The sequence below is a fragment of the Leptosomus discolor genome, chromosome 4 (assembly GCF_034619465.1).
Source record: "Leptosomus discolor isolate bLepDis1 chromosome 4, bLepDis1.hap2, whole genome shotgun sequence".
NCBI classification, from domain to species: Eukaryota; Metazoa; Chordata; class Aves; order Leptosomiformes; family Leptosomidae; genus Leptosomus; species Leptosomus discolor.
The window spans coordinates 57441641-57468967 of NC_141394.1; the positions used below are offsets into that span (position 1 = coordinate 57441641).

Genomic DNA, 27327 nt, shown 5'->3' on the forward strand with positions numbered 1-27327 from the left:
CAGCCTGTAATCAAACAATTTATACTGGGCAAATTATCAAACTATAACCATACAGGGTATTCGGAGCCCCTTAGGAAACCTCAACCTGTACCCAAAGGGGCAATGAAGAGAGGGAAAGAGAGAAGTACTCCAAATTGCTCTTCAGCTATGCACTCATCTGCTGACTTTGACAGATCAGAGAAAAACTCTCCTAGCAAGGAGTGGAGCTGAGGTTTTGCCCTGAACATTTATTATGCATTTATCCAAATAGGACTAAGAGTTAAAAAAAAAAAAAATAATACAGAGGGACACTGAAGCTCAGAGGGAACAGCTTCTTTTCTAAAGAGTCCTAGCCCCTCTTCCACAGACCGTTTATGCACTTTTTATTCTTTAATCTCTTTTGTCCCCTTAATCTTGCATTTTTAGCTTGCAGCGGCAATTCTGAAAGAGGCTCAGGAAGTGGCGACTTCAAGAATGCCCCTGAGCACTCTAGTTAGAGCATTTTTCAGGGAAGTGAGAGTCAAGCTCAATTGCCATCCCCTTGCTAGGCCAGAAGAAGGTAAAGAGCATGTTTCTTATCTCCAGGGTAAACTTGTCAGCAACGAGATTATGATGAACAGATGGGCAAGACAACCACTTTTTCTGCTCGTCTTTTGAACTGTAATCTAAGCTGCCTTTGTCCATGTCAGGAATGGTGTGAACGTGCTGAGTGAGTCAGGCCCCCTCCCAAAACAACCAGAAGTGTTGGCACTGCCCTGTTTACGAGCACATTGCTGTAGGGCACGGGCACCTAGCAGCTCAACACGCAATGCTTCTGAGCATCCACTCAGCCACCCAGGCCAACAAACAGAGCCTATGCTTTAAAGAGCTGCCCCAGGGAGCTGCACCTCCATTCGTTATAAACAGCAGCACTAAGGAACACCTGTTCAGGAGAAGGAGGAAGTTCCTCAGTCCAAAAGAAAGATCTGCTGAAGCAACTCTAGCATCTGCAATCCTTGACAGCTGACAGCCTGAACTGCTGTCTTGAGTCCAAGTGCCTAAACGACATCTCAGTCCATTTTAGGCACGGTCACAGAGGATGGAGCATGGGCTTCACCGCACAGGACAGTGTGTGGTGGTAGAAACAGCTCTGCTAGTGCTGTTTGGGGAGCACAGATCTTTTGCATTTCACCCACTGGTTACCAGAGCAGCCCAGAGAGAAAGAAAGAGAAGGGAGAAAATTCAGATGAACTAAGTACCCACAAAAAATATAAAACTTATTATGGCAGTCTATTATGCCAGTTAAGAGACTCTTTGATTAAATATTATTCAAGCTATTCTTCCACTTGAAATCACCATGAAAAAAGATTACCCTATCTGGTGAAGCATGACAAACTCATTTTTAAGTCTACCGTACACTGCATTCACTGGGTACATAGTACAGTAAACATGGGTATTCACAAGACATCATGTCTTTCAGTTTGTCAGCAATTTATACAGACACATTTTCAAGTGAAACCTATTTCTGTGCACAGCTTTTCTCACAGAAGTTCCTTGCTTATTACTACCCATGCACACAAACAGCAGAACTTGCACACACATATGGATTCATACACAAATTCTATGTGCATGTAGTTCCCGGATAAAATTTACTGCAAAAGTGGTTTAAAATGAAAAAAAAAAAACCACATCCCACTAATCCTTAACCTATTAATATTATTCCTAATACACAACTCATATCTGTTCTGAAAAAGCCTTACAACAAAATTTAAATGGTTTGTAGTAAAAAATTCATATGCGTTTCAAGAGGCAAAGATTTAATTATAAGTAGTAACGCAGTCTAGAATATATTTCTATTAAAAAAATGTTCTGATTGCTTACTGGAAACACTTGCCAAAGTACAGATGTTTATATTTAATGGGGGGGGGGGGGGGGGGGGGGACAGGGGAGACGGGGGACTGTTTGGGGCGCGCTTTTTTTGTGTGTTGTTTTTTTCACACGGGTATTTCTACATGCTGATGCAACACCATCACCACCAGATTAGCTTTTCTACTCCCAGATTTTCCAGTTCGGCAATTATTACTGTAGTATTAGCATTCACTTTGATGTTAAAAATACATTTAAAATGTCTCACAGACAATTATATTTTCTACACGGAAATCACCAAATTTAATACACACAGAGTGAAGACACGTCACTATGAGACACCTGTAAAGTGAAACAGTACTCAATTTGCTCCACTTAGAAAGCCATAAAGGAAGAAACACTTCTAATCCAGTAGATGTTGAAAAAAAGTAAAGGCATTTCCTGCAAAATTACAGTATTAGCTATGTGTAAGTAGAGATTGAACTACAGCATTGTATTTTTCCCTTTAACAGATCACAGTAACTCTGCAAAATTACCAAACACACAGCTGGTCTTACTGCACAGTCCTTTATATGCAACTTCCACCAATATCAGGAGAAGTTTAGAATGGAATAAGGACAACAGAACTGGTCAACCCATCAAAAAATAACCACTAAAAAGCCAGACTTTTGAAGAAACCTGGAAATACTTAGCAAGCAGCTGTGACTGCATGTGAAACACCAGTAGTTGCCCAGTTCCCACCTCCCTGGTGCTCTTTTGAAGGGTTTAGCACAAAGCTCAGAATCACAAAGTAACTTTGTACAAGGTACTATGTTTTAAAAACACAGAATCCACAGCAATTAAAATGTGTGAGGGTCAAAAGACATAGACTGGGTATGCTGAGAAGACAGTTATATCTAAAAATTGTACCTTAACCTCCCTTTAAAACATTATATACTGCTCAGCAGAATTTTTAATTTGCATTTCTGAGACTTCAAATCTTGTGTCTTCTTTTTGCAAGTTCAAAAAAAGGATCCATTACACACAAAAATTTTCTTGGAAACAAACTGACAAAACCACTTGATGTAAATTGAGAACACTTCTAATAAAATATTGTCCTTTAAAACAGATTACAAAATACTATTGCAGTTGTTCAAAAAGTTTTTAGCCATAATCCGACACCTCAGTTTCTATATTCCTCTTCTCCATAACTCTTCAATTCAGCATGACTTTCAGGCAGCCTGGTTTTACTTCTGTGAACCTGTGAAATGAGAAAAGATGAAGCTTCAACATGAAAGCTATGTGCAATGCCATCTCCTTCAGGCCTCATCAAACATGTGGAAAGCGAGAAGGTTCTCAGTTAAGTATGTGTGCATGTGAGAGTCAGGAAATCAGCATCATGTCCTCTGGATGTGACAGTGCAGGAGAATTTTACAAGGTCTGGAGAAGTGGAGAGCTGGAAATAGCCAGAACTAAGAGGAAGATTTAAAAAAAAAAAAAAAAAAAAAAAGAGCTGCCCAATAGTCTTGATTGTATTCATCCTGCTCCCCTTTCATTCCCTCTTCTTTCAAAACAGATTTTCTCCCTTGTCTTCTGTAGAAATTAAGCAGGAAATGGGAAGTCTCTGCTGTTTCCGAGTCCCACCCTCACAGTCACCTTCACACACTCCCATAAAGAAAAAGCAGCAAACTGATGCCAGCCCAGACTTGCTAAATCACTGTCCCACATAAGCAGCCGAGAGCTAAAGCAGGTATTGGAGACCAATAAAAAGCAGGATTAACAACTTTTCACAGTAAAGCTGGCAACCCTGAATGGAAATATGTAATTATCTATGTTAGATAACTTTAATTCATAGTGTTTTCATCTGTCTCAGAGTAAAGGATCTAACATTTAATAAGTGCTCTGTATAAGACGGTTTTGTGTCACACAATTGCATTGGATTTATGAAACGGCAGATCTACTTTGATCTGAAACAGCAGACGTGTCTTATTCCGTTTAACAGTATTCTAAAACTAACTTCAATTTTCAGTTAGTTAAATGTGGGTTGAGAAAAAAAAAAAAGTATCAGTAACAAAAATCTAAACTCACCTGAAGTTGTGGCTTGTGAGGTATCTGATAGCTGCTGGTCTGATGCGAGCAACTCCTCCCTGACTATGGCTTCCTCTTCCCGTGATAACACAGAGATACGGTTTGCCACCAGTCTGCTGGTACTCTGTAACAGCAGGGATTGTAACGGTTAAAATTTTCCCTCAGCAGAGACCTGGCGTTCAGTATAACCTTTCCATCCATTCTTCTGAAAACTCTCACTCGTGATTTAGAACTTTGCTGGCCCATGCTGGCTATGCATCTTTTACATAAACATAGCCATTTTCCCCCTCTTCTGGAAAAAAAAAGAAAAAGTGTCAAGCTTTTTAAATCTAGATTGCTTGCAATATGTTGTGATCATCACAAAATCCTTCTAATTTCATAGCAGCCTTACTGTTTCTATCATCTAATCTTCACTTGGAATTTACATACTGTGATATAAATTAAAATTGCAAAATTAAAAGAGGTGGGTATAGTTTAGTTAATTTTTAAGTGACGCTTCTCTCTTATTTCATGTTTTATCTTAAATTAACGTGAATAAAGAAATAATATTTCATTGGAAAAAGAAAGGAAGGACGAAACTATAAATCCACACAGTTTTTGACACTTAAGTCACATTTATTTGGACTAACTTCTGCTACGTTGGAGCACATGAATCTACAGATCAACATATCAGATTAGCTTCCTGAGAGGCATCTAGCCCTGATAACAAAAGAAATTGCTCTTCTCCCAGAGATCCCAGCAATCTAAACGGAAGAGTTCGAAAAAGAGGAAAAACTATAAACTAAACTGGATTCTCACAACAAGCCAAGGCTTGCCGGTTCCACATAACCAGTTCACATGACATCTTTCCTCGACTACCCTCTCTCTCTCTCTTGCTTAACTTTACTTGGTTTTTTTTGTGTTAGTTTACTGTTAATTCTGCCAGCACTATGTGCCCGGTATTGATCCCTTTCCCATGTATGCACACTGAAATGAACTTTTTTTTTAGATTTCAGTGAATGGACTGAACAGAGAGTCCCTACCATCATTACAGGACTCCTGATTTAAATGCAGCTCAGGAAATTTAGCTCTAAAAAGCATTAGGTAACAGCTTAAAGTATACAACCGCCATTTTGGGAACAGCACAAGATAATGCAATTTAATTATCTCTGATGTAGACTGAAAGAAAAGGATAATCTAAGGTCTCACTGAACACTTTTGTCTCTACTGTGCAAGTTAGATGTTTCAAAAAATTAGGTTTGTGCAGCGGTACCTTGCGTAAGAAGTATTCCTTATAAAAGCATTCGCAGTGTGCTTAAATTTATAGGGTAAGCAAATGATACAGAAAATATATTTTTTTTACAGCAAGAACACTCATGAAGTATTTGAACACTCCAGTGAGAGAAAAAACAAGCCCTCAAGCAAAACGGCACAAAATGACATTTATGGAAGCAGCAGTATTCTAACGCCAAGAGATCGTGCTACAAATCGATACGAAGTTATTGAAAGACAGGTCAAATCACACACTTTCATGTAAAAGTTGAATATAATCATTGTGGTTAGAATTCCAACATAATGATTTTTCTTTAAAGATTAAAAAAGCAACGTAGTTCTGACAAAGCAATGCAAAGATGGCACAAATGTTTGCAATACCACCTCTGTTAAAAATGCCAGGAAGGATAGATAACGTCTTCAATAAAAAAATAAAAGTAAAGGATAAAACAGAAGGAAAAGGAAGATTTACAAAGCAGCTGGGGGGAGGGCAAGACAGAGAGCAAAAAGAATCATTGCCATGTCAAAGAAAAACAATTCCATGGGGGAACTTTGAAAATAACACAAAAAACAGTTGCTTTTACATGTTATTAAATTACATTCATTCCCTCTGATATTGCCATATATCATGTTTTCTTAGTAGAAAACGAGGAGAATAACTTTTAGGGAGCAGGAATTATTAGCTTATTCCTACCTTCACTTTTTTCCTGCAGTACTCTGGACAACTGATTCACAGCTTCATCCACATGGAGACCATGCAGATCCAACACATTCATAGGCAGCAAGGAAGTATTTACTTTCTCAAAGATTTGCACAGCAGCAGCATGGTTGGCTTCTTTCATCTTCTGCTCATGAAGGCGACCCTTTATTCATAAGCACAGCAACTATTACACGCTGAGACATAATCTAAGCTCCACACTGCTCATCGGGTTCAAAATGACAGTATGCTTTTACACCCTGCAAAATGGCAGGGTGCTTTTAGCTCACAGTTTGAAGCAGTAAAATTTATAATCGCAACAGAACGTCTGGAAGAGGCTCAGTGAGACCTACTCACAAGGAGATTTCATGAAATCTGTTCTTAAGAAACTACTCAAAGCTGGCACAAAGAAGTAATTATAACAAAAGCCTTACAAGAAAGAAAAAGAGCCAGAAAAGGCACAAAACCATAAGGTCTTTACATAAGCTACAAAGTTACACTCCATGCTGGTTTTCAGACTCATTATCCTAACAACAGCATTTTACTTTCTGAAAAAATAATTTAATGAAACAGTGTCAGAGAAACTGCCCAACAGCCCAGGAAAAACCTGCTGAGTGTTACAGTTGAGGTTAATTCTTCTGAACACACTCCCTAAAAATCAGACAAGACAACGGCAAACACTTTTTATTTTTTTTAATAATTGCCTACTATCTTTCCTAATATTTTTGAAAGCTCTTTTATGACTGTCAAGGTCAATACAGTCCCTACTGGAATTAGGGGCAAGGAGCAGTACAGGGTTATTCGTATTACACAGTGAACAAGTATGAACTATTTCCCATGAACCTTGCACTGATAATATCTGAGAGACTGAAGAAACAAATTATGTCTTCACAGATCTGTAGGCACAGTCTGAAAAGTAATGGAAGACTTAACTTCAGGTATCAGACTGACAAGGGCTCAAGAGAACAGAAGTGACAGCCTGTCTGTCTTAAAATGAATCATCTGAAGTGCATTAGCGTCAGACGAGAGACACCAGCGCCGTAACTCTCACTTGCAGAGGATTCCCAACACAGGCTAAAGCCACCAAGCATAAAGTATGTTTCATGAACCAAGGCAGCTTAGTTTGCCTTTTTATTACCTAAAAGAATATATATACTAAATTTCCAGATTGTACTTGTCATTATGGCTAAGAACAAAAGTAAGACAGGACTTGAAATTACATTTCTATGTAAAATCATGCAGACCTTCGTTTAGAATCCCTCCAAAACTCAAGAATATATAAACCAAGAACATAAAGATTTCATTATAAAGACTGATAATCAGTATTTCCTACATGCATACTAACAATCTAAACATTTAGTGACCCATTATGGTAATTGCACGAATTTGCTTATTAAAAAAACTCTCAAGTGATTCATTATTACATTTTTGATCTGTCATAATGCAATTCATAGTTCAGAATTAAATGCTTCTATAATGTGAATTCTTAATGAATTTTTATATGCTATCAGATCAGGAAAAAGCTACAGCCTTTGAAGATATTCGTAACAGAACTTTTAAGAGTGGTCCAAATCAAACATGAATGGAAGGGTCTTGTGTGAAGGCACCGTACCAATGTACAGCAATGCTTAGGAGAACAACTGATACTTACAATCAAGAAAACGATCATCATCAATGATCAACAGTAATCAAACTGGTATATACTGAGAAATGGGCTTGAATCAAGCCCAGAGAGCTTGTGCTTCAAGGCCAGAGCACACAAGATTGATCATCAGCAGATCTACACTACAAAACCAGCTGGATAGCAAAAAGCACGGCACACCACACCACGTTTATCCCAACCCAAGACAGAGTGTAGTCATAAAGACAGTCGGAACAAGAAAGCAAAGACAGCAGGCAGCAATCTTGCCCAAGATTTACAGAGAATGAAGTAAGCAAGATTCTGAGGCAAAAGATTGCATCTCAATACATGTCCGATTCCTAAAAAGTACAAAAGACCTGTCTAAACACAGTTCATCACCAATTAAGAGGAACGCAAGGGACATACAGAGGATTCGAAAACTAATGTTTGCTGCAGTCCATGTCACACACGAGTGAACCTGGCCAGACCAGATGGACACAAATCTCGGTGCTTACAAGTATGTGGACACAAGAGTGAGATCACTCACACAGGGAACAGTAATTGAGGAAATGTACAACTGTAGTAGGCACAATATTTTTCTTATTACTCCCAATTCGGTATTTAAGTACCTCTCTAAATTCAGGCAAAAAGCAGAATATTTATGTTTACCTGATGCGCATAAAATGCTGCCACAGGCTTCATACCCATGCGATAGGCCTCCCCAGCCTTTTTCAAACATTCCTGTCTCTTTTGCTGGTGACAAAAAGCTTCTGCTCTTAAATCATCATATTGTGGGTACTCAAAATCTTGAAATACTTCACTCAAAGGATCATCCTCTTCCTTACTTTTTTTTGCCTGTAGGAATTTGCAATGTTGAAGCTAAGTATGCATTGTAGGATGTTTTCATTAACATAGCTTTGGATATGTTTCTAACTACTATTTAAATAAAAATAAAAATACCTTCTTCTCCCGGTTCTTTGAAGCACTGTAGGAAGAAACAATTTCATTTTGCTGAACACTTTCTTGAGCTATAACTGTTTTTACAGGATCTGCCTCCAGAACGCAGTTCAGAAACTGTTCAGTTTGTTCTAAAGAGTAGCTGTAAAGGATAAGTAAAATCTGTGACTTTACAAATACATTAATAGCTGATTTATTCAAATGCATATTAAAGACCTTGATATTGTTAAAGAAATAGATGACAATAGAAGTAAAGCACTGGAATGAAATTTTCCACCTTATTACAAAAAGGCTTGCAGACTCACTGTACTGCATTACTGGCATTGATACACATGCAGTCTTGGTTGACTGAAACATAATTGAGGGGGACTTGAATATTTAAAAGACAATGAAATACTAAAGTAAATTGCATCCTACCTTAAACAGTCATTAGTTTAGAAGTAAACACTGCTTTTTTAGGTGGGTAAGTTACTTCGTCTTAAATCTTCTCTGGTCAGGGTTAGATAGTACAAACTAGCTTAAAACTTTCTCAGTTTTATGAATGCATTATGCAGGAAAATCCTTGTATTTCCAGTCAAGCTTTGTTATTAAATTTAATGAAATAAGAATAGGACATCAGTTGCCATCAGATCTCTAATAAGCCCTCTTTGTTATTTATTCTTCTTGCTGTTCAGTAAGCAGACAAGAGAAAGACTGATCAAAAGTAAAGACAGATTTTGAAAAGGTTACTCTATAAAGAGTATTTAGAATGTGGGAAAAAAAGAGACGGTGAAATGTTTGAGCTGTAGAGATGGGTGAAGGACATATTTTAAACATCCCACAAGGAAAGGTTTTGGTAACAACTTGGACAAGCAGAAAGACTGACAAGTAGGCATGCACACTCATATGTAGAGACAGACACTCAAGTGGCCAAGGATGATAAAAGAAGTTTCTCTTGAAAAAAAAAGTTCAGTTGTCAGGAACTTGGATGTAAGAAGGTAGCCACATACCCAGAAATGCAATGCAGAAAAGAGAAAGAATGTCAGCAGGAAGAGATGGAGAGATGGCTCACTCCTTCAGAACTGCTGTAGTAACCAGGAACGTACTCACAGCTAGCATCAGGTGATGGTAGTTTTCCTCTTGGGTGGATGTCATTTTCTGTGACCCCACTACTACCACCCCTACTAATTTCTCCCACTCAATTTAAACCTCAGCTCTAGAGCAAACACGCAGTTCCACTGACAGTCAGAGGTCAATAGTCAGAGACATTCTTCTCCCAATGAGAAACTATCTACTCCCCCCTAAAAAGAAACAAGTCTACACACAGAGGTTTTATGCCCTTTTTGCTTTTAAGACCAGGTAGTTTTGCCTTTATTTAGATCTACAAAAAGTGTGCTAGTTTGGAAAAAGCCATTCTTTAGCAGTATCTTAACACTTAATATTTAAGACAGTAACTGTGCACTATAGAGTGTTACCAAGAACCATTTTTACAAAGAACTTTAAAGATTTCTTACTTGTTGTCCTTGAAGACATCCATTAAGAAATTTTGATTAATAGTTGGAAACATCTCAAAAAGTTGCTTCTCCTTTAGTTTAGCAGCACAGTCTTTTCTAGTCATAGAAGGAACACGATTCTACCCAGCAGACAAAGGAAAAATATTACAAGCCTTTGATTAGAACAAAATGTAGTAACAGCAGAGCCACTCCAACTTTACTGTTATTTGTTAAGATTTCAAAAAAATCTACTCAGTAGGTGTGCACCCACAGCAATGACAACATGCCCCTATCAGCCTGCCACACTGATTTGATAAGAATAAAGTAGGGACAGGTGAGTTGTATTATATACCACTGCAGTACTCCGCAGGCATTTGAAGTGACTCAGCTGGAGCTCCCTCATAACTTGGACAAAGCAAAAGGAGGATTTTTTTAGGAAGAATTTAAGTTTTGGAATGCATTCCCTGCTAGACTATCTATTCAAATGCTAAGTTTGTGCAAAGTCCACCTCTCTACTCTATACTGAGGGCCTGGGGTTGAAACAACAAGTTATTATTAAACAGCATAAACAATTTTGGTTTGGTGTATCTGAAGCTGTACTGTAATAAACATTCATATTTGTGAAGTCATGCTGAGAAGAAAACAGAATAAATTGGACTGATCATTCCAATACTCAAGTTTAAAAAAAAAAAAAAAGGCGGTCAAAACAAAGCCAAGCTCCATGAATCCAAAGTGAAAGTAAAGCTGCAGACGTCGCAGTTGTTATTATCGGTAAGCTACATACACGCAGTTCAAATAAAGGACCCACAAGCCATTCTCTCAAAGCACAGGCTAATCCATCCAACTTTATACGCCAGTAGAAACAAAGCTCCTCTTTTTTAGTACAGCTACTTATCAGAGACAATTACAAATAAAAATGCCTGTTCTGAACAACTGCCGGGCAGTAGAGGGCAGCATTATGCACACGCCAACCAGACAGGGTATGGGAACTGTGTGGAAGACAGAATTAATAAAAATCTTTTTAAAAATTACTATTTTCTGACAAGTGAGTACAGAAACCTGTTTGAGATCAACCTCAAGTACTTCTTTTAAAGTCTATTCTCCTAGGAATATTGTGGGTTCTCCTTACAAAAAAATACTAAAATAAATTCAATCCACTTTAAACAAACAAGCCATGGAGCTGATTAAGAACTTTTTTTGATATCGCCTTCCCAATAAAAAGGGTGGGAAATCACACTGATCTTTGTTTTCAGGTGAGCAATCAAAAAACAATTCAACCAAAACACAGATGCTAACCTGTATAGTGAAATGGACCATGATCTTTTTGTGAAACAATCAAAATACATTTTAAAAATGAGACTTACGTTTTTAAAACAGAAACATCTATCTACCACAAGCAGACTCCTGCATCACGGTAATTAACAATACTAATTGGCATGCATTTGTCTCAGAATTCAGGCTGTAATCAGCAGCACATACATGAGTCACCAGATAAGACACATTCTGTTTCATTAATAGCAACGAATTTAAACTGCATAAAAGACTGGTGTTATCCATACCAGGTTCTGTTTCTCCTGCATCGCTATTTCTTCAGAAATTATTTGTCTGAGAGAAACTTTTTGAATCTGAGCATTCCAGTGATCCATAAAAGGAAAAACATCTGATGTTGCTGGTTTTTTAGTCTGTATGTCATTAGATGAGCCTGAAACCCAGCTCATATTTTTCTTCTGTATTTTACTGTCTGCATTGTGAGATAACAGCATTTCTGAGTCATCCGTATCTATCTGCTGAATCACAGTAGGACCTTCAAAAGCAATAAAAATGAGGTGACAAATAAACCAATTATTAGCTTATTTATACAAGCAAAGCCAAAATAATCAAGACAAGTTTTTCAACCTAGATGGCTTAGGTTTTGTTAAAACAATATTATTAACGCTGAAAGAGAAAACACCACATTGTTTTCACCTTCCTCACTTCTATTTTCCAAAGACTGTCTGATCATCTTTACCTGTTTTGTAAAACAAAAGCAAACCCATCAGACTCCCTCATCAAATTTTCAAGTGCCAAGACATACCTTACAGCTGTAAACTACCTTGCACATATCTTAAGTGGGGATGTTTGGTTGGTTTTTATAAGAGATTATTGAGTTATGTGTTTACATGTTTACTTGCCTTTCCTCTACAGCTTAAGGACAGATGGTTAAACAATTTGGTTTTACACTTCTACGAGTTAATGCTAACAGCACTGCTCGGTCATTCGCATGTAGAGTTTGCACCCAACACTGCAATACAGGTCTTCACCCAGGTCCCATGTAAGAGTATTGGGGTTCTGCAGAAGAAGGACATTTCTTCTGGCAGCTGAATAAAAACTAGATTTTAACACTTTTTGAACAAGGACATGCATCCTCCTGCTACAACCAAGTCCTCTGACAAGGACAACAACATGTGAATGCTGTATTCCTGATCACCTTCCCCCAGCTGCAAAAAATCTTACTCCGCTAGTAATTCTCTGGCCACACCTCTTCTTGCCACAGAGGTTACAGAAGTCCTACCAAACAGCTGTCTGATCCAGCCAGAGCTTCTCTAAGCTCTCTGCAGTACACAAAATGATAGGCTTTTTGCTTGCATCTACCTGGGACTAGTGATTCCGCTTATAATTAACCTCTTTTTCCCCCAACTCTGTATGAGAATGGTAAATGGAACCAAGGGCAATAAATGAAAGCTTAGCCCATCACTTTTCAACAGATAGAATATTTGCAACCTTACTGAAGTTTCAAATAATTAAGTATTTTTATAATGAGAATTAAGTGGTTTTACAATTAGGAGAAATACATAACATACCTTCTGCAGACAACTTACATGATTCATCTCTCCTCTGACGCTTCTAAATAAAAATAGTAAAACCATGCACATTATAAGTAAGCCATAAATTCTGCACTGAAACTTCACAAGTGTCAGCTTCTAAGCAAACCATCTTCAAAACAATGTCTCACAGTATTTCTCAAAGACTGGATATTTTAAAAGAGATATATTTAAGAAAAATAATTAAAGTGAAGCTTAAAAGATAGAACTATCTTTCAAAAAAACACATCAAACTAGACGGACATGCCCTACTGCTAAGATTTTGTAACCAAATAAACCAAACAAAAATTTTGCCAAAAAGCATTCCAAGTTTCCTAAGGCTATGAAGGAACAGAGGTTAGGGAACCCTTCTCAATTAATGTATATGGAGAAGATTTGCATATATAAAAAGAGCTCTTCTTACATGACAAAAAGCCAGCAATGATTTTTGGCCAATGGAATTTTTGAACAATCTTGTAGTGAAATTGTGCATTATGATCCTTCTTTTTTAAGAATCTTGGTTTCGCGATGAGGCATTTGTGCAGTTTCTTCATCCCTTAAACTGTCTTTCAACAGCTCTGATGATTATGACATGCTGATACACTCCACATCTTTTACAACTACTATTGCATTTTATCATTGTTCTCGCAAAGATACAAGTATCTTTCACAGTTAGACAAACATTTAAGGAGACAAACGGTCTGACAAAGCGCAAGCATGCCATATCATATCATAAGCAAGAAATCTACTAACCAGAATAGATTCTTTCCATTTTTCATGAATCACTTTTGCCAAATTCAGATCAATATGAACCACACAATCCTCAACAGTTAGTGATCCTTATGGAAGAAAGAAAATATATTCATTAAAGCATTCTATAAAAACTTATCTAAGCAATTAAAGCACAGTAGCCTAGACTTATTAATTTGAATTCTGGGGATTCTGCACAAACTGTCATGCCTGAAAAAAGCTTCAGCAACTGCCAAGTTAAAGGAAAAAGCACTCCACACAGAATTCATTATCTGGTGTTCAGCAACTCCAAAAGGGTAGGAAAAAACAAGTTAACATTAATTATATCTTGTTGAAATATGACAACCTGAACAACTACGTTTTTCCTCCTTTTTTCCATTTCTCTAGCAGAATCTTCTTCTACAAAGCCACCGCTGATTTACAACCACAGTTTCATCCGTGAAACTGTGATTCTCCCTATTTCATTGCAATCAACATGCAACTGCTCTTATGTAATACAACGTACTCACCACTGCCCAACAGCAGTCACATCCCTCCTTTCAAACACACAAACTCGGAGAAGCAAACTCCAAGCATCCCCTCTAACTCTAAAGGAAACGGCAAGGATTATCATGGTTATCATAATGATACATCTTTCCCTAAAAGATCTTTCTGATACTGCTTCTCACTCTTTCAAAAATAAAAAGGCAGGAAGTACATATGTATTAAATAAAAAGGCTGGGCATATTTCTGACACAACAGAACACCTTTCTGCTATCAAAATCAAACTTTTTTTAGAGGAGGCAGGCATGGAAGGCAAAGAGGCAGCAAACCCACCAATAAATCAGGTATCCAGGGTTTCACATCACGAAATCTTCAGGAGAAAAGAAAAAAGGAGAGGAAAAAAAAAAAAGGAGAGAAAACAAACAAGGTATACATTCCTTGTGTTTTCCTTTCTTCCTTTTTCTATCAGTCTAACTTTTGTGATGCCTGTTCAAGCTGTTTATGGCTTCCTTCATCATAGTCTCTCAGCAGACTAGTCTGTTTTCATCTTTTAAGTATAGCTGCGCTTTATCTTCTCTTTAAACCACTCATCTTCTCCTTCCCCCATTTAACTAATGCCTAAAGCTTTCTTTTCTTTCTTTTTTCCTAAGTAGTCATAATTTGCATCTTACTCATCATCTTAATATCTCCTTCAGAGTTTGAATATAGGCTCAAAGGCCTGTTGCTCAAAATGCAAACAAGCCAATATATTTTCTTATGATTTTAAAAGTATGTGCATATACAGAAAGATAAAAGCAGAAGGTAGCACTATTGCATTTATATTTTATGCCATGCTTAGTTCAGTCCGTTTTTAGATTAACAACAGCAAACAACAGTATCACAAGGAATTGTGCCAATCTGTTCCCTAAAAATCAAGCATGAAGGGGAAAAAAGCACAGGCAAAGGAAGAAAGGTTTTTTTTACCCACACTGAGCATTTTCATACAAATATGAATATAATTATGCCCATACCTGCATCAATGCCAACAGGACCAAATATTTCTTTCAACTGGAGTGCCAGTTCAGGAGGCAATGTTAGTTCCAGGCACTCTATACTGAAGGCTGCACGTGACGCCGGTATAGCACTTTGTATCTCGGCTTTAGCTTCGGCCCAGCTTGGAGCTTCAATTTCTTCTTTACCACACATCTCCCTAGAACTCCCCTCAGCTTCTTTATCTGTCTCCAGTTCTTTATCACTCCTAGGACCGACCAAAGGTACATAATCCCCTTCCAGTAACGAAGCAGTTACTTTGGAATTCTCTGCATTGCTTTCTGAAAGGTTACTGTCACTTTCCTCATTTAATTCAGATTTTAAATTGCTAGAAGCTGCATTAGGACCATGAGGTAAAGTCATGGGTATACAGAAACCTGCATCAACTTGTGAGACTGATGGCTTATTTATGGTCTCTTCAACAGGACTCTCAGACTCCATCTTCTGCTTTCCTGAAACGGACGGCTCAATGATACCTGCTGCTGAGTTGCCTGTGTCAGTTCTAAGGGCTGCATCTCCAGAACTTTCCAGTTCTGCTGAATCATTCAATGAGGTAGCAGTCAACGAATCAGACACATCAGCATCTGCCACAGTTGCCTTGGTAGCCCTACTTTCTGCAATGAGTGATGAGTTCTTGCCTTCTGAAGGCTCAGAGGTATCGCCAGCCCCAATTACTTGTGGTGTTTGTTCGCAGTCTTTGACATTCCCATCATAGTTTGTACTTGCCTTGAAATCATGGTCTGCAACAACTGGCTCAGCTTCTCTTACTTGAACGCATTCAGTATCAAGGTCTTTGCATAACTTTTCATCAGAGTCTAACAGCAGACCCGTGGCCCAGTCTATGTCTTTGTTACATCTTTCATACAGATCTTTCAGAGCTTCATATGAAACAGACTCAAAGAGCTTACACAGCGTATTTAGCTTTTCAGACTCATCAATATTGATAAGTTCACTTTCTTCCACAAATGTACTTTTATCATACATAACTCGATAGGGTATTTTTTGCTGAGAATCTGAGGCATTACCTACATCTTTGGGTTTGAAGCCATCTAATCTGCCTTGCAATACTTTGGTAGCCTCAGTAAAAAGCATTTTCTTTTCTAATCTCCACAGGAGAGCAAAGTCCTGCGATTCAGTCTGTGAATGGCTACTTTTTTGTCTACATAAGCATGCATCCTGTTTCTCTTCTGCTGCGTTAAGCACAGACAAATGTTCCTCTTCTTTGGGGTGGGGCAAACTATTGTTTGTAAAAGTGAGGGCTAACTTGTGATGTTTCCTCATCCTCTTATTTTGCTGGGGTTTTTTCTCACCTCCTGTTTCATTAGCTACTGTTTCAGGTTGGTGTATACGCAAACTCTTTGTATCTGGTTGCTCTGCAGTGTTCACAGGTATCCCACGAAGCACATCTACTGTCTCAAGAGCATTTCTATTAATGTCACCTTCAGCATCTCTACCTTCATCAGACTGATTAAGACTGGTCTTTCTCATTCTCCTTGACCTTTGTTGTCTCTGTTCTAATGAGCTTGAGACAGGCCAATGTCCTATCATTTGCAATTCCAGTGTAACTTTATCTGAACTAACAGAGGAACAGCTAGAGGCTAGATTTTCTCCCTCACGTCCTTTTTCAACGGTATAGGTCCCAGGCAGGCCCGCTTGCTCTTTACCTAACTCAGGATGCTGCTGACTGAGAGTTTTACCTTCCTTATCGCTCTTCGGAGAAGATTTTTCTAGTCTTCTAGCTCTTTTGACTCTCTGTCCCATTGTTTGCTCTACAGGCCAGTCGCCCAGAAAGTTTAGTAGTTCTGGTTTTCCCAACGTGTCAAAAGCTGAACTGCTTGGTTCCACTGTGTTACTGCTTTGTGTTGATTTTGTTTCTGTACAGACTTCACCAGATTGTTCAACTTCAGTTTGAACTTTGAGAATGTTGTTATCACTGTGTTCCTCAACTCCTGTATGCAAGCACACAGTCTCTTCAGTCATGGTCACATCAACCTCATCCATTTCTGTTTCAGTATTTTTTTCCATTTTTTCTCCCTTTTCTTCTTCCTCCTTTGAGGACAGTTCTTTTTCGACACAATCTGATAAATAAACATCCAAGTCATCTTGAACAGTGCTATTCTCAGAATTGTGTTCCACTGAGTTATTTTCCACTTCTTTTTTCTCTTTCTGAAAATGTTCAGGATCACAGTCACTTTTTAATGTTAGAGAAGTACTGGGAAAAGTGTTATCATCTTCAGCTAATTCAAGAGGTTCCACATCAGAAGCAAAAGGTTTTTCTTCCTTTACATCAGAATGTGCCTCTCTCTTTCTGGAAAACAAATTGGAATGAAAGATAAAACCCATTTCAAACCTTCTTTAAGCACTTGTCCACATTTTTAATTTTGGCTTGACTATTTTAATATTTTCAAATCACAGACCAGAAACCACCTTTTAAGACACTAATCATCCAGCTGCAGAACTCTAGGGAGAGGACAACAAATACAAGACTTAGCCCTAACCTCAACACTCCTTTATAAAAAAGAAGGAGCTAAGCAAAGTGGAACTTTCCTTGGTAAGTATCTTTTTTTTACTTCAGCACGGGGCTAAGAATACTTCCTCATGAGTCTAGTTCGCCCCATTCTCAGCATTCAGTTATGCACAGAAGCACTTGGCTGCCAGAGATTTCCTCCTTCAGATCTGCAAACCTGGTAAATATGCCTTTATTTAATGACTGTTGCTCTCTCCTGATGGCTCACTGCTAAAGTCTAGAAGTTAATTAAGAGAGGATGTGCCATTTCTTGTCATACTATTTTTCACAATCAAGTACATTCCATTAATTATCAGTGCCCACTTCATTTCAAATACATTAAGCATGCAAATACCAGATGAAATAACTACAATAAAATCTGATTTCCTATGCATTAACACATACACAGCATTACTCAGATTAGCCACTACAAAATAGTCACGCATACCACCAACATAAATCTAGACAACTCTAAATCAAATATTCTTAAGAGCAAGTCGATAGCTCATTTCTACTGCATGAAGAATCCACCTTCTACCACGTTTTTCTGAAAAGCATTTTATAGATTTTAAGTGTTTTGTATCTGCAACATACATCTACAGCACATTGCTAAGGTAAGAGAAAGTCCATCAAGATTGACTTATTGAAAAGTAACACACAGCCATACTGGGAGGTTTTCAAAAAGCATTGGAAAGTTGACTAGATCCCTTGACTGCTTGTTTCTAGAAATCCTGAAATTCTTAAAAAATAAGAAAACTGTGTAGTGTATTCTTTTTATTATTTAACTTTTTTAATGCATTCACTGCTCAACAGCCTTATCCAGGTTCCATTGCTATAAAATTTCAATTTTTAGCCTTCTATTTGAGATTACAAAGCTAGTAAAAGAATCTAACCTATGGTTTTCCTCCTGACAAGGATCTTCACTCCAGACAGCAGCTTCTGATTTGTCTGGAACTGAAGAATCCAATATTGAACTAATAGTAAGGCAGCGTTCATACCGTTCCAACATTCTTTTGATCTTTTCTTTAGATACACCATGAATATTTCGCCTATGAATTAAAAAAAAAAAAAAAAAATCAAAAAAGAAACATGTCAGATTGTATATTACAATAAGAGAATAATTTACTAATAATTCAAAGATAGTAAGTTTACAGCAAGACTAACCAGAGATTTCAGGGGGCCAGGGCAAAAGCTGTGAAACAGCAATTCTTTCTGTATCAGTGCACCAAGGCATTACAAACAGGGTCTCTTGGACAAATCACTACTCCACCTCTCCACCCCACCTGGTGGCCCTGTTTTGCAACAGGATGTTTTGCTTAATACTAAAATCTAAAACTGTACCAATAACGCATCTTCTTCAAGTAAGTATCAGAAACATACCATATCAGATCCTGACAGTGATGCAAGGATATCAAACTGGGTACAGAAGACTTCTGACTTCAGTCCCCCTTCTCTGGTTTCACTAAACTGAGAATTCCTCGAGCCTCGGAGAAGACCTATTCACCTATTATTTTGGACACCATTTGACTAGAAATTTTCACTGACTCTGTTAAACACCAACTAGCAATCTGCTCTGCAGCAGTTCCACCTAGAACAAGTGAATCCTGCCAAGGATGGCAAAACAGAAATTGAAGGTACAGGGGAAAGTGTTTCCTATTTTAGGAAAGAAAATAACCTTCCTTACCTCACTCGGCCACCCTTAAGCTAAGCACGCAAATTCAGATGACAACATTATGACACAACAAAATAACTTATATTGAAAAGGACGTCTGCAGGTCACATAATCCAACCTCCTACTCAGAGGAGGTACAGCTAGATCAGGTTGCCCAGAGCACTGTCTTGTCTAATTCTGAATATCCCCAATGACTGAAAATCTACAAACTCCCTGGGCAAACTCTTTCAGTACCTGACCACCCTCAAAGTATGTTTGGGTTTTTTTTCTTTTATGTAATCACAATTTCTGAAGTTCCAACTTGCTTATGTTTGTTAGTCCTATCCCTGCACAATTCTCAGAAGAGATCTTTTCAGTCTTCTCTGTAACCTCTCAAAAGGTAGCTGATGACAACAATACGATCCTTCCTTGACATTCTCTTCCTAAGGCTGAACAAACTACTCTTGCTCAATTCAGTATGATCTGCAAATCTGCTGAGAGTGCACTCTGTCCCAGCATCCAAGTCATAAAAAGAACATTAGATAGCAGCAGCTCTAGTATTCATCCTAGAGGTATATCAGCCTCCTCTTGGACTTTGAACCACTGATCATACCATTTTATGGGTAAGGATACTTATTATTACAAAAATCTTGACTGATATCTTGCTACTTCACCAGCCACTGTACTAAGTGATACCTTTTTAAAAATCATAGTTTATAGACTGTGAAAGATAGACAATCTAATATGAAATTTTCCTTTACATTCTTACCTTTCAAGTTCTTTTGGTTTAAACTTCCACCAAGTGTCTGGCTCTCGGAACATGACTTTGTATTTGAACTGCTGAGCCTGAATAAAACAGATACAAAACACAACAAGCCACATGACTCATTTCTTATTTCTGTGAAAAAGTGCACAACATGTACAGCCTGCTGCTTTAAAGCTGTTTTTTGTATTTTTCAAATCAATTAAATACTTGGAATAACATACTTTTGTTCAGTGTTTCACTTCTGATTATACAAATGGAGATTTAAAAAAATGTGTATATGCATCTCTTACTGTAAAATGAAATGTGTGTCACAGTCACAGAAAAACAAACAAACAACCACTTTTATATCATTCCTTTAAATGTTCTACCTCCTCTGAGTCAAGACTGCAGAACATCTCCTCGTTCCACATATAGTATGCACTTGCCTACGCAGCCTCTCCAAGACAGAGAAAAGCTCACTGCTTACATTCAGAGCTGACCAGGTGCGAGCCAGTTCCCAAACAAGCAATTCGGTTACACTAACACAGCTACTGCAGACAGCCTTCCTGACATACGGGAAGGTTGAGTGGGCTGCAAGTAAAGGTCCTTAGATAGTCCAGTCTCATCACGACAGAAAAGGAGCCCTAAGTCTAACCAGGATGAACACTGTGAGTACTGTGCCATTTCACCCTGTCCCTGTCTTCAGAAAAAATTGTTACCACCTTACCAAACCCTGCACTTCCTGGAAGAACTTCTGTTATATCTTTATTTCAGTATACAGCAAAATCAAGGGCTTAATTTACGAAAGAACTGTTAATCTGACGATTGTGAATAAATTAAAGGATAATAGAACAAAAATTTTATTAACAAATATTATCAGTGTTAAGTCCCACTGTTCACTAATCCATTATCACATGCAGCACATGTAGAGTATCTGCTCAAACACAGTTCTACACACTACACACGCTGATGCATTTCTGTACCATGGCAGCAGAAAACCTAGATCTACTTTACAACATTTCTTCCAATACATTATTTCTCCCAAAATATTATATATATTTAATCAGAACCAATTTTATAAAGTAATGTAGTTCTGTAAGCACAAAAAATTATAAAAACTACCAACCAAATTGGTGAATGATCAACAGCAAAATAAGAGGTAGACTCTAAAAGTGCTAATGCCCATTTAGAAACTATTAAGCGAAAAGATGAGAGGCTCCAGACAACTGGAGAAACCTGTATCTAACAGAGTTCACCAAGTTACTTAAATCATTAAATATAACTTTGGAAGTTAAATGTAGATTGCATTTACTTAGTACTAAATAAAAGCAGGTCACTTTTAGACACAAAATAAAAGCACTATACTACTAACATAAAGTAATGTAGGTGTATTATTTTGATCACATCACTTCAATAAAAATTACTAAACAAATTAGCATAACTTCAAGCAAGCTAGCAACATTCAATAACTGTACCCCTCCAACTGGTCAGCTGGTATCTGCCTCTATGTCATATTTAGGATGAAACTAAGACTGAGTTTTCAAGTTTCGTGGAGCATCAAACATCACTCATTAATTAGTGCTGATTATATTTTGAAAGTAGCTTGTAATTTTACTGATCATATAAAAGAGGAACAGAATTCACTTTTCTCAATGATATCTATTTTCGCTCCAAAGTGCAAAGCACTTGGCTTTGTCACTTAGAAACTAGGGCAGGTCAGTACTTAGAGCACAAAGAATATGATACTGGGTAATATGATTCCAGGTAACACTTTTTTTTTACTCCAGACTTCCTTGTGGAATAACAGCTAGACTGAGAAACGTATGTTGTTGCTGTGCTGGTCAATAATCCCTTTTCATATTTATCAGACTGTAATACTAACCAAAGTAACATAAGGCTTCATTTCCCATGCTTGTATGTTTGTGTTGTCTATTATTATAGGAGAGATTCTCATTTCAAATGCTTCTTTGGCTGAAAGACACACATGTACAAAAGAATGTGATGTAGCAAATTTCATTGTAATAGGGTGGACACATAACATTTATACTAATTCTCTAAATTTGTAATTTTTTTAAAGTAGGTAATCCATAATGATTAACCACTGTGTAAAGAACTCTTGCCACAGCTTGATCTGTTTCAAGGCCCTCTTATTTTAGAAATCCCACCCTCACACATAAAGCTACTGAGATATGGCTTTATTCTTTTGAATTAACTTATGTATGATAATCAAAGAATGAAAATGCAGATGTAAAATGCACCAAGATGACTAATCAATTGGTAAATTAAACTGAGAAAAACTACATGATCACCTTAAAGTGGACTTCTTTGTTGCATACAAAATTCTTGGCTTTATAACAGTCTTAAGATTAGTCCACTCTGTAAACTGTATAAAATATGAAAAATCAAAAAAATTATTGTAATTTAAATACACAGTAATGAAATGTTTAGAATCACTAGCTTTGAGGTAACAGCACCATGTTTCTGTAGCTATGTTATAATGCGTCTGAACAACCAAAGTTATCATTGAATCACACGTTTCTTCTTAACCCATTTCTCCACTGGTTAGACATTTGACAGTAGAAAAGTGATCATCGTTCAAAATTATCAAAGAAATGCTTAAAGAGTTGCTCTGTAGCGAGTTTAGTAGGAGCCACTATTAAAAAATACACCAATTATGGAAAGAAAAAAAAAATTATTCTGTCTTGCTCCTATAATTTTGTTTCAAATTTGCGAACAATTTTGTGCTCAAGAGAAAAAAATAATCAAGAGCGGGAAAATATCTGTGTGTTATTTGTATCAACATCCTCATCGCTTATTGCATATGCATATATATAATGGCTCATCTCAGAAGAAATATTTCTGGGAGATGGTACAGGTTATCACTCCAGAAATGGGGCACAACCCGAAATACATACCATGATGAAATCTGAGGACAAAGCAATCTTTTGACAAAGACACTGGCATTTTTAATTGCAAAACACACAATAGACAGATGACTTCTGATTTCGTGCTCATATTCTTTTTCTACACACATAGTAAAAAAACCCCAAACCTTCTATGATGGGATAAATGCTTGTCGGGTGACACAGGCATTACAAGACAGACAGCTTTTTAAACAGCACACAAGCATTGAACTGTAAACGAACAAGCTAATCCCTTATTTATTTCTCACCTCGTTTCCTGTTCCAGTCATGTGCTTCCCCTAAGCAATCAGGATCATAATGGTATTGTCCATGTTCATAAAAGTAATCATCAGTACTAAGAATGATTCCACCTGGGTTATCCTCAAGTAAAGTCCTGTGAAAGATCAAGAAGTAAATAGCTTTTTCCCTCTTCTCCTCCCCAGCCCTGAAATCTGCTACCACACATATATTTATTTAGTCTCTTGCACAAAACCAGTATTATTTGGAATGGAAGCAGCAAATTCGGGGGGGGGGGAAATCACCCTCCAGACAAAGGTGATCTGTAATACTTTCCCTCCTTTCCCAAAGATGAAAGAGCTGACCGAGGTTCCTTACAAGTCTCATTTCAAAACAAGGGAGGTATTTTTCCATCTGCATCCAGTGATATACTTTCACACTGACAATACATATATACATTCTTAATTGCACCAAATATTTCAGGTGCCAGCCAAAGGAGTCTAAGCTCAATCTAGGCTTTTGGAGAGTTACAAAAGAAATAAAGAATTCAAGCCAAAAAGGTCCACATGTACGACTTACACAAAACAATTCCAACAGTGGAAGGGGAATTTCCGCCTATAAAAAGCTGGCGTATTTCCATCCATGTTATTGGAAGGAAACACACAAAATGAACAGGGACTGGAAGAATACAGAAGTCCTAATACTACTGCAGTGATCCTCTGCTGACACAAACTCCTTTGCCCAGTGACAGAAATTAAAGCTATCCCCTCCTATTTCAATTTCCACTAGAGGTCAAGGAGCTGCAAGCAAGTCAGCTCTCTGCAATTATTACTACTCATCATGCTGCATGTATTGTGTAGCTGGCAACCGGGGTATAAGCGTAACTATTTACAAATGTCAGCAAATTGTCTCTGCCCGCAATAAATCCTGTTCACAATTAGGCAATTTCTTTTAGAAGCTCACAATATAGATGTTCTACCTTGCCAAATATGATTTTCCTGATCCTGGAACACCTCTGAGAAGAACAAGTACTTGACCTATAAGGTGCATCTTTTTTCTCATCATGTGACCAACAGATGGCTGCTGTGCTTGCGAGAGGTTCAATTTTGAGTTTCTATCTTGATTTCCCCATACCTTCAGAGAAGGGTTGCTATCCAAGGCATTTGAAACCACTGGAGAGGAAAAAGGAAGTCCTTTTTCCAAAGTCCTATAGTCTGAAACAGGTCTCCACTGCCCTGGACTGACAGCCACAGGAGTTACAAAGTTGTGACTTCCATTGGATGGATAAAAGACAGGAGCCATGAGATTCCAGTGTTGTTGAGGCTGACATGATGGTGTAGAAAAATTTAAGTTACAACCCTGCTGAGTTTGCTGAAAATCTGCAGGTTTTGGTGTTTTGAAACTGGATGTTTCAAGAGATACATACGCCTCTGGAAGAGAAGCGCTCTGGTGGCTGTTAAAGGCAGTCACTACCTCTTCGTTCTGTTCCAGGGACCTTGAATTAGGGTTTCCAGTGACAGCTACTCCAAGTTCCAGAAGTCTTTGGGAGGACTCCCCAGAAGCATCAATCACACTTTTTTGATCCAAAACAGTATCTTGTGTCTGATCAGAATTTCCACATGATATTTCTCCGTTCAATTGTTTATAGACTTCTGAAGCTACACGATGTTGAACATGAATGTCTGATAAATCGGAATCTTCCAATATCTGTGCAAAAGTGTCTGATGCAGCTAGTGAGCCTGTCTGGACGCTCAGCTGACTCACTGGTGGCTGAGAACAGCAGAAGTTTTCTACAACCTCATTATTTGTCCCTGTTTGCTGTGGAAAAAGTAGGACATGGCAACCTGAATCAGATTTTTCCCACTCAGGAAATTCATTAAAGCCATCGTGTTCCACAGAGTGCTTATACATTATTTGGTCATTTGCAGAATTAGGCAATTCATGTCTCAAGCTGTATCTCTGAAAGGCATTTTCTATTAAGGAATCCAGTTCTTCAGTCAGCTGCACATCAGGTGATAGGACCTTTTCTTCTTCAGCGTTACTTTGTTCTCCAGTACTTTCCCCCATTCTTTCATTTGCAACAGATCTTTGAGGATTAACAAGAGCTACTGATGATGATGCTGAATCAAAACCCAAGGTTTTTGAAGATGCTACTCCTTTGGCATGGGTGGACAGCTCTAGCAGATAATCCATAGCGTTTTCTACTGTTCAATAAAGTAAAGAGAATAAAGTACAGTCAACTGAACAAATTCAAGCTAATGTTAATGCAATTTTTTTACTTGAAGGAGTATTTATCACAACTAAAGAGACAACCAAAAGACAGTTCACCGATTCATCTTTTAATACACCTTCTGCAACTCCCTTGATCTGTTTCTCATTAGAGGTAAAGGCAGAAATCAATACACACATATTGACTCATATGTCATAATAAGCATAAAAATTACTAAGGAAATAGTGTCTAAAAGTTATTAAGTTTAACTGGAAAAAATATCAGAACTGGGTGTTTAAATGGATACTTATTTCTAATTTATCTCATACAGGCACAATAATGTAAAATTAACTGAAAAACACTACTGAGGACTAAAGAGATGAACGTATGCAACGTATGTTCATTATGGCTAGGCCCAAGTGAAAATGCCATATCTAATATAGTCTGAAAAATACAGTATCTGCATTAATTCTTTGTAAAGCCACTAAATGGAGCATAGGTTGCCTGTGATCAATATGAACAAAATGAAAACCTGGCACAAGTATCACCTGAGCCCTAAAGCTAAACTTCTGTTTTCCTGAAAGACAGTGTAGCAAAAATCCTAAGTCCATTAAAGTCCAACTCTTTCTGCACATATGTTAAATAAAATCTTCCTTATCCTTGCATCTTCTCTACTATATGAGAGCAACTTACTACCAACTCATATGAAAAGATGCTAATCTTTCAATTTTTAAGCTGTTGTTAATAGTACAACACAATAATGAACACAGTGTGTTTACTAAATTCTCCAATAAGCTTCTAGACAAATATGTTATTTTAATAAAGGCAAATCTTATTAAGAGTTCAAAGCATGGATCAGTAATTCCATCAATTTCAATTTTAAAAGGAATAACAATCATAGCAACAAACGTGAGACAGCTATTACTTTATAAACTTCATACAATTTAGGTAAGGTAAAAACAGCAATCAAAGCAGTCCTTTCAATGGCAACCTAGCTTTCATACATATAATAAAAAGCCAAATTCTGCCTTCTTTGCAAATACTCTTAGAAACATCTCAGCTACTCACATCTGATCATATGAATATAGATGGATTAAAATAGTCCATATATTATTTATTCCTCTGCCAAGTAACTCCTCAGATGTTGCTATCCAGCATCTCATCCATTACTTTTATTATAAATGAATTAACTTGTATATAGAAGAATTTCAAAACCACAAAAGCATTGGAAGGACTGGGCACAGAAATTAAAATAGTCTGCCAGGACTATGTAGCTTGGCAGAATGCAGGAGAAGAAACAGTCCAAGCGAGGCTGCAGAGAATTCAACATGACAAACAGAATTTATCCTGCAAAAACTAATCCTCAGTGGAGATGACAAGACAGCAGTGCAAAACAGAAAGTAAAACAAAAGCTCAATTCAAGTACTTAAGGAAAAGCAAATGCTGCCAGGACCACATACAGTGTACCATTGTCTTAAAATTTGTGACCTAGAACAGAAAAGACCTCTCCTGCAGAAACAGTTTATGTATCTAGCAGATATGGCACAAAAACTAACTGGAAAAAGCAGATTCGCCTCACAACCCTACCACTGCCTGCTCTGTGTCACAGAGCAAGCCACTTAAACTGTACCTCCATTTATGGAGCACAGTGCTACCACAAATAACCAGCCTCACAGAAACATTGTCAAACTTGGAGAATCTTGCATGGGAAGAACTACAGAATTTCAAAATATTATGACTCACCTACTCCTTAAAAGCTAAACTCACAAATATGCTTGCAACTCCCACACTAACTTTTCTAGAGTCACCCTAGTTAAGAGCTGTCTGCATACGGAACAAAACTGTAATGCCAACGGTACATTATTTACCTTTAAAATCACATTCAGACAGAACCATATAAACCACACTAGGATCTAGGTCAGAAAACATCTCTGACATGCCATTGAAGAGCTCTTCCTTATTGACACTATGCACTGCTTCTGACACTGAGCAGCTCGGGTCCCCTTGGAATACAGCAACAGCAGTTCTGTCAGAATTGCCATTCTTCCGAGAAGGGCTCCCACCAGTTTTCCTTCTCCGCGGCAT

At 37.7% G+C, this 27327-nt stretch overlaps 1 protein-coding gene across 2 annotated transcripts; it reads right to left on the reverse strand.

Moving 5' to 3' along the window:
- Positions 1-2859: 2859 nt before the first annotated feature.
- On the reverse strand, positions 2860-27327 carry N4BP2 (NEDD4 binding protein 2). 2 transcript variants are annotated; one of them, XM_086463765.1, is made up of 16 exons: positions 27111-27327; positions 24013-25237; positions 23066-23190; positions 21776-21864; positions 19918-19994; positions 18391-18546; positions 14973-17293; positions 13483-13568; positions 12730-12772; positions 11449-11693; positions 9911-10029; positions 8421-8559; positions 8130-8315; positions 5837-6005; positions 3892-4015; positions 2860-3064 (listed from the first exon to the last, which is right to left on the reverse strand). In XM_086463765.1, exons 1-16 carry the CDS (start codon positions 27325-27327, stop codon positions 3019-3021), a joined length of 5367 nt encoding a protein of 1788 aa, XP_086319891.1. In that variant the 3' UTR covers positions 2860-3018. The 2 variants fall into 2 exon arrangements, with proteins under 2 accessions (XP_086319891.1, XP_009952997.1); XM_009954695.2 differs by having other exon boundaries at positions 14973-17299.

What these genes read in the sequence shown, in the direction of transcription:
- N4BP2 (XM_009954695.2), bottom strand. Translation starts at nt 27,327, where the DNA reads ATGCCGCGGAGAAGGAAAACTGGTGGGAGCCCTTCTCGGAAGAATGGC. An exon ending in TGCAGGAGAAACAGAACCTG is followed by an intron (nt 10,030 to 11,448) that starts GTATGGATAACA and finishes TCTGCTGGGTAG; the next exon opens with AATCGTGTTCCTTCTATGAC. An exon ending in CTCACAAGCCACAACTTCAG is followed by an intron (nt 3,065 to 3,891) that starts GTGAGTTTAGAT and finishes CTCATTTCACAG; the next exon opens with GTTCACAGAAGTAAAACCAG.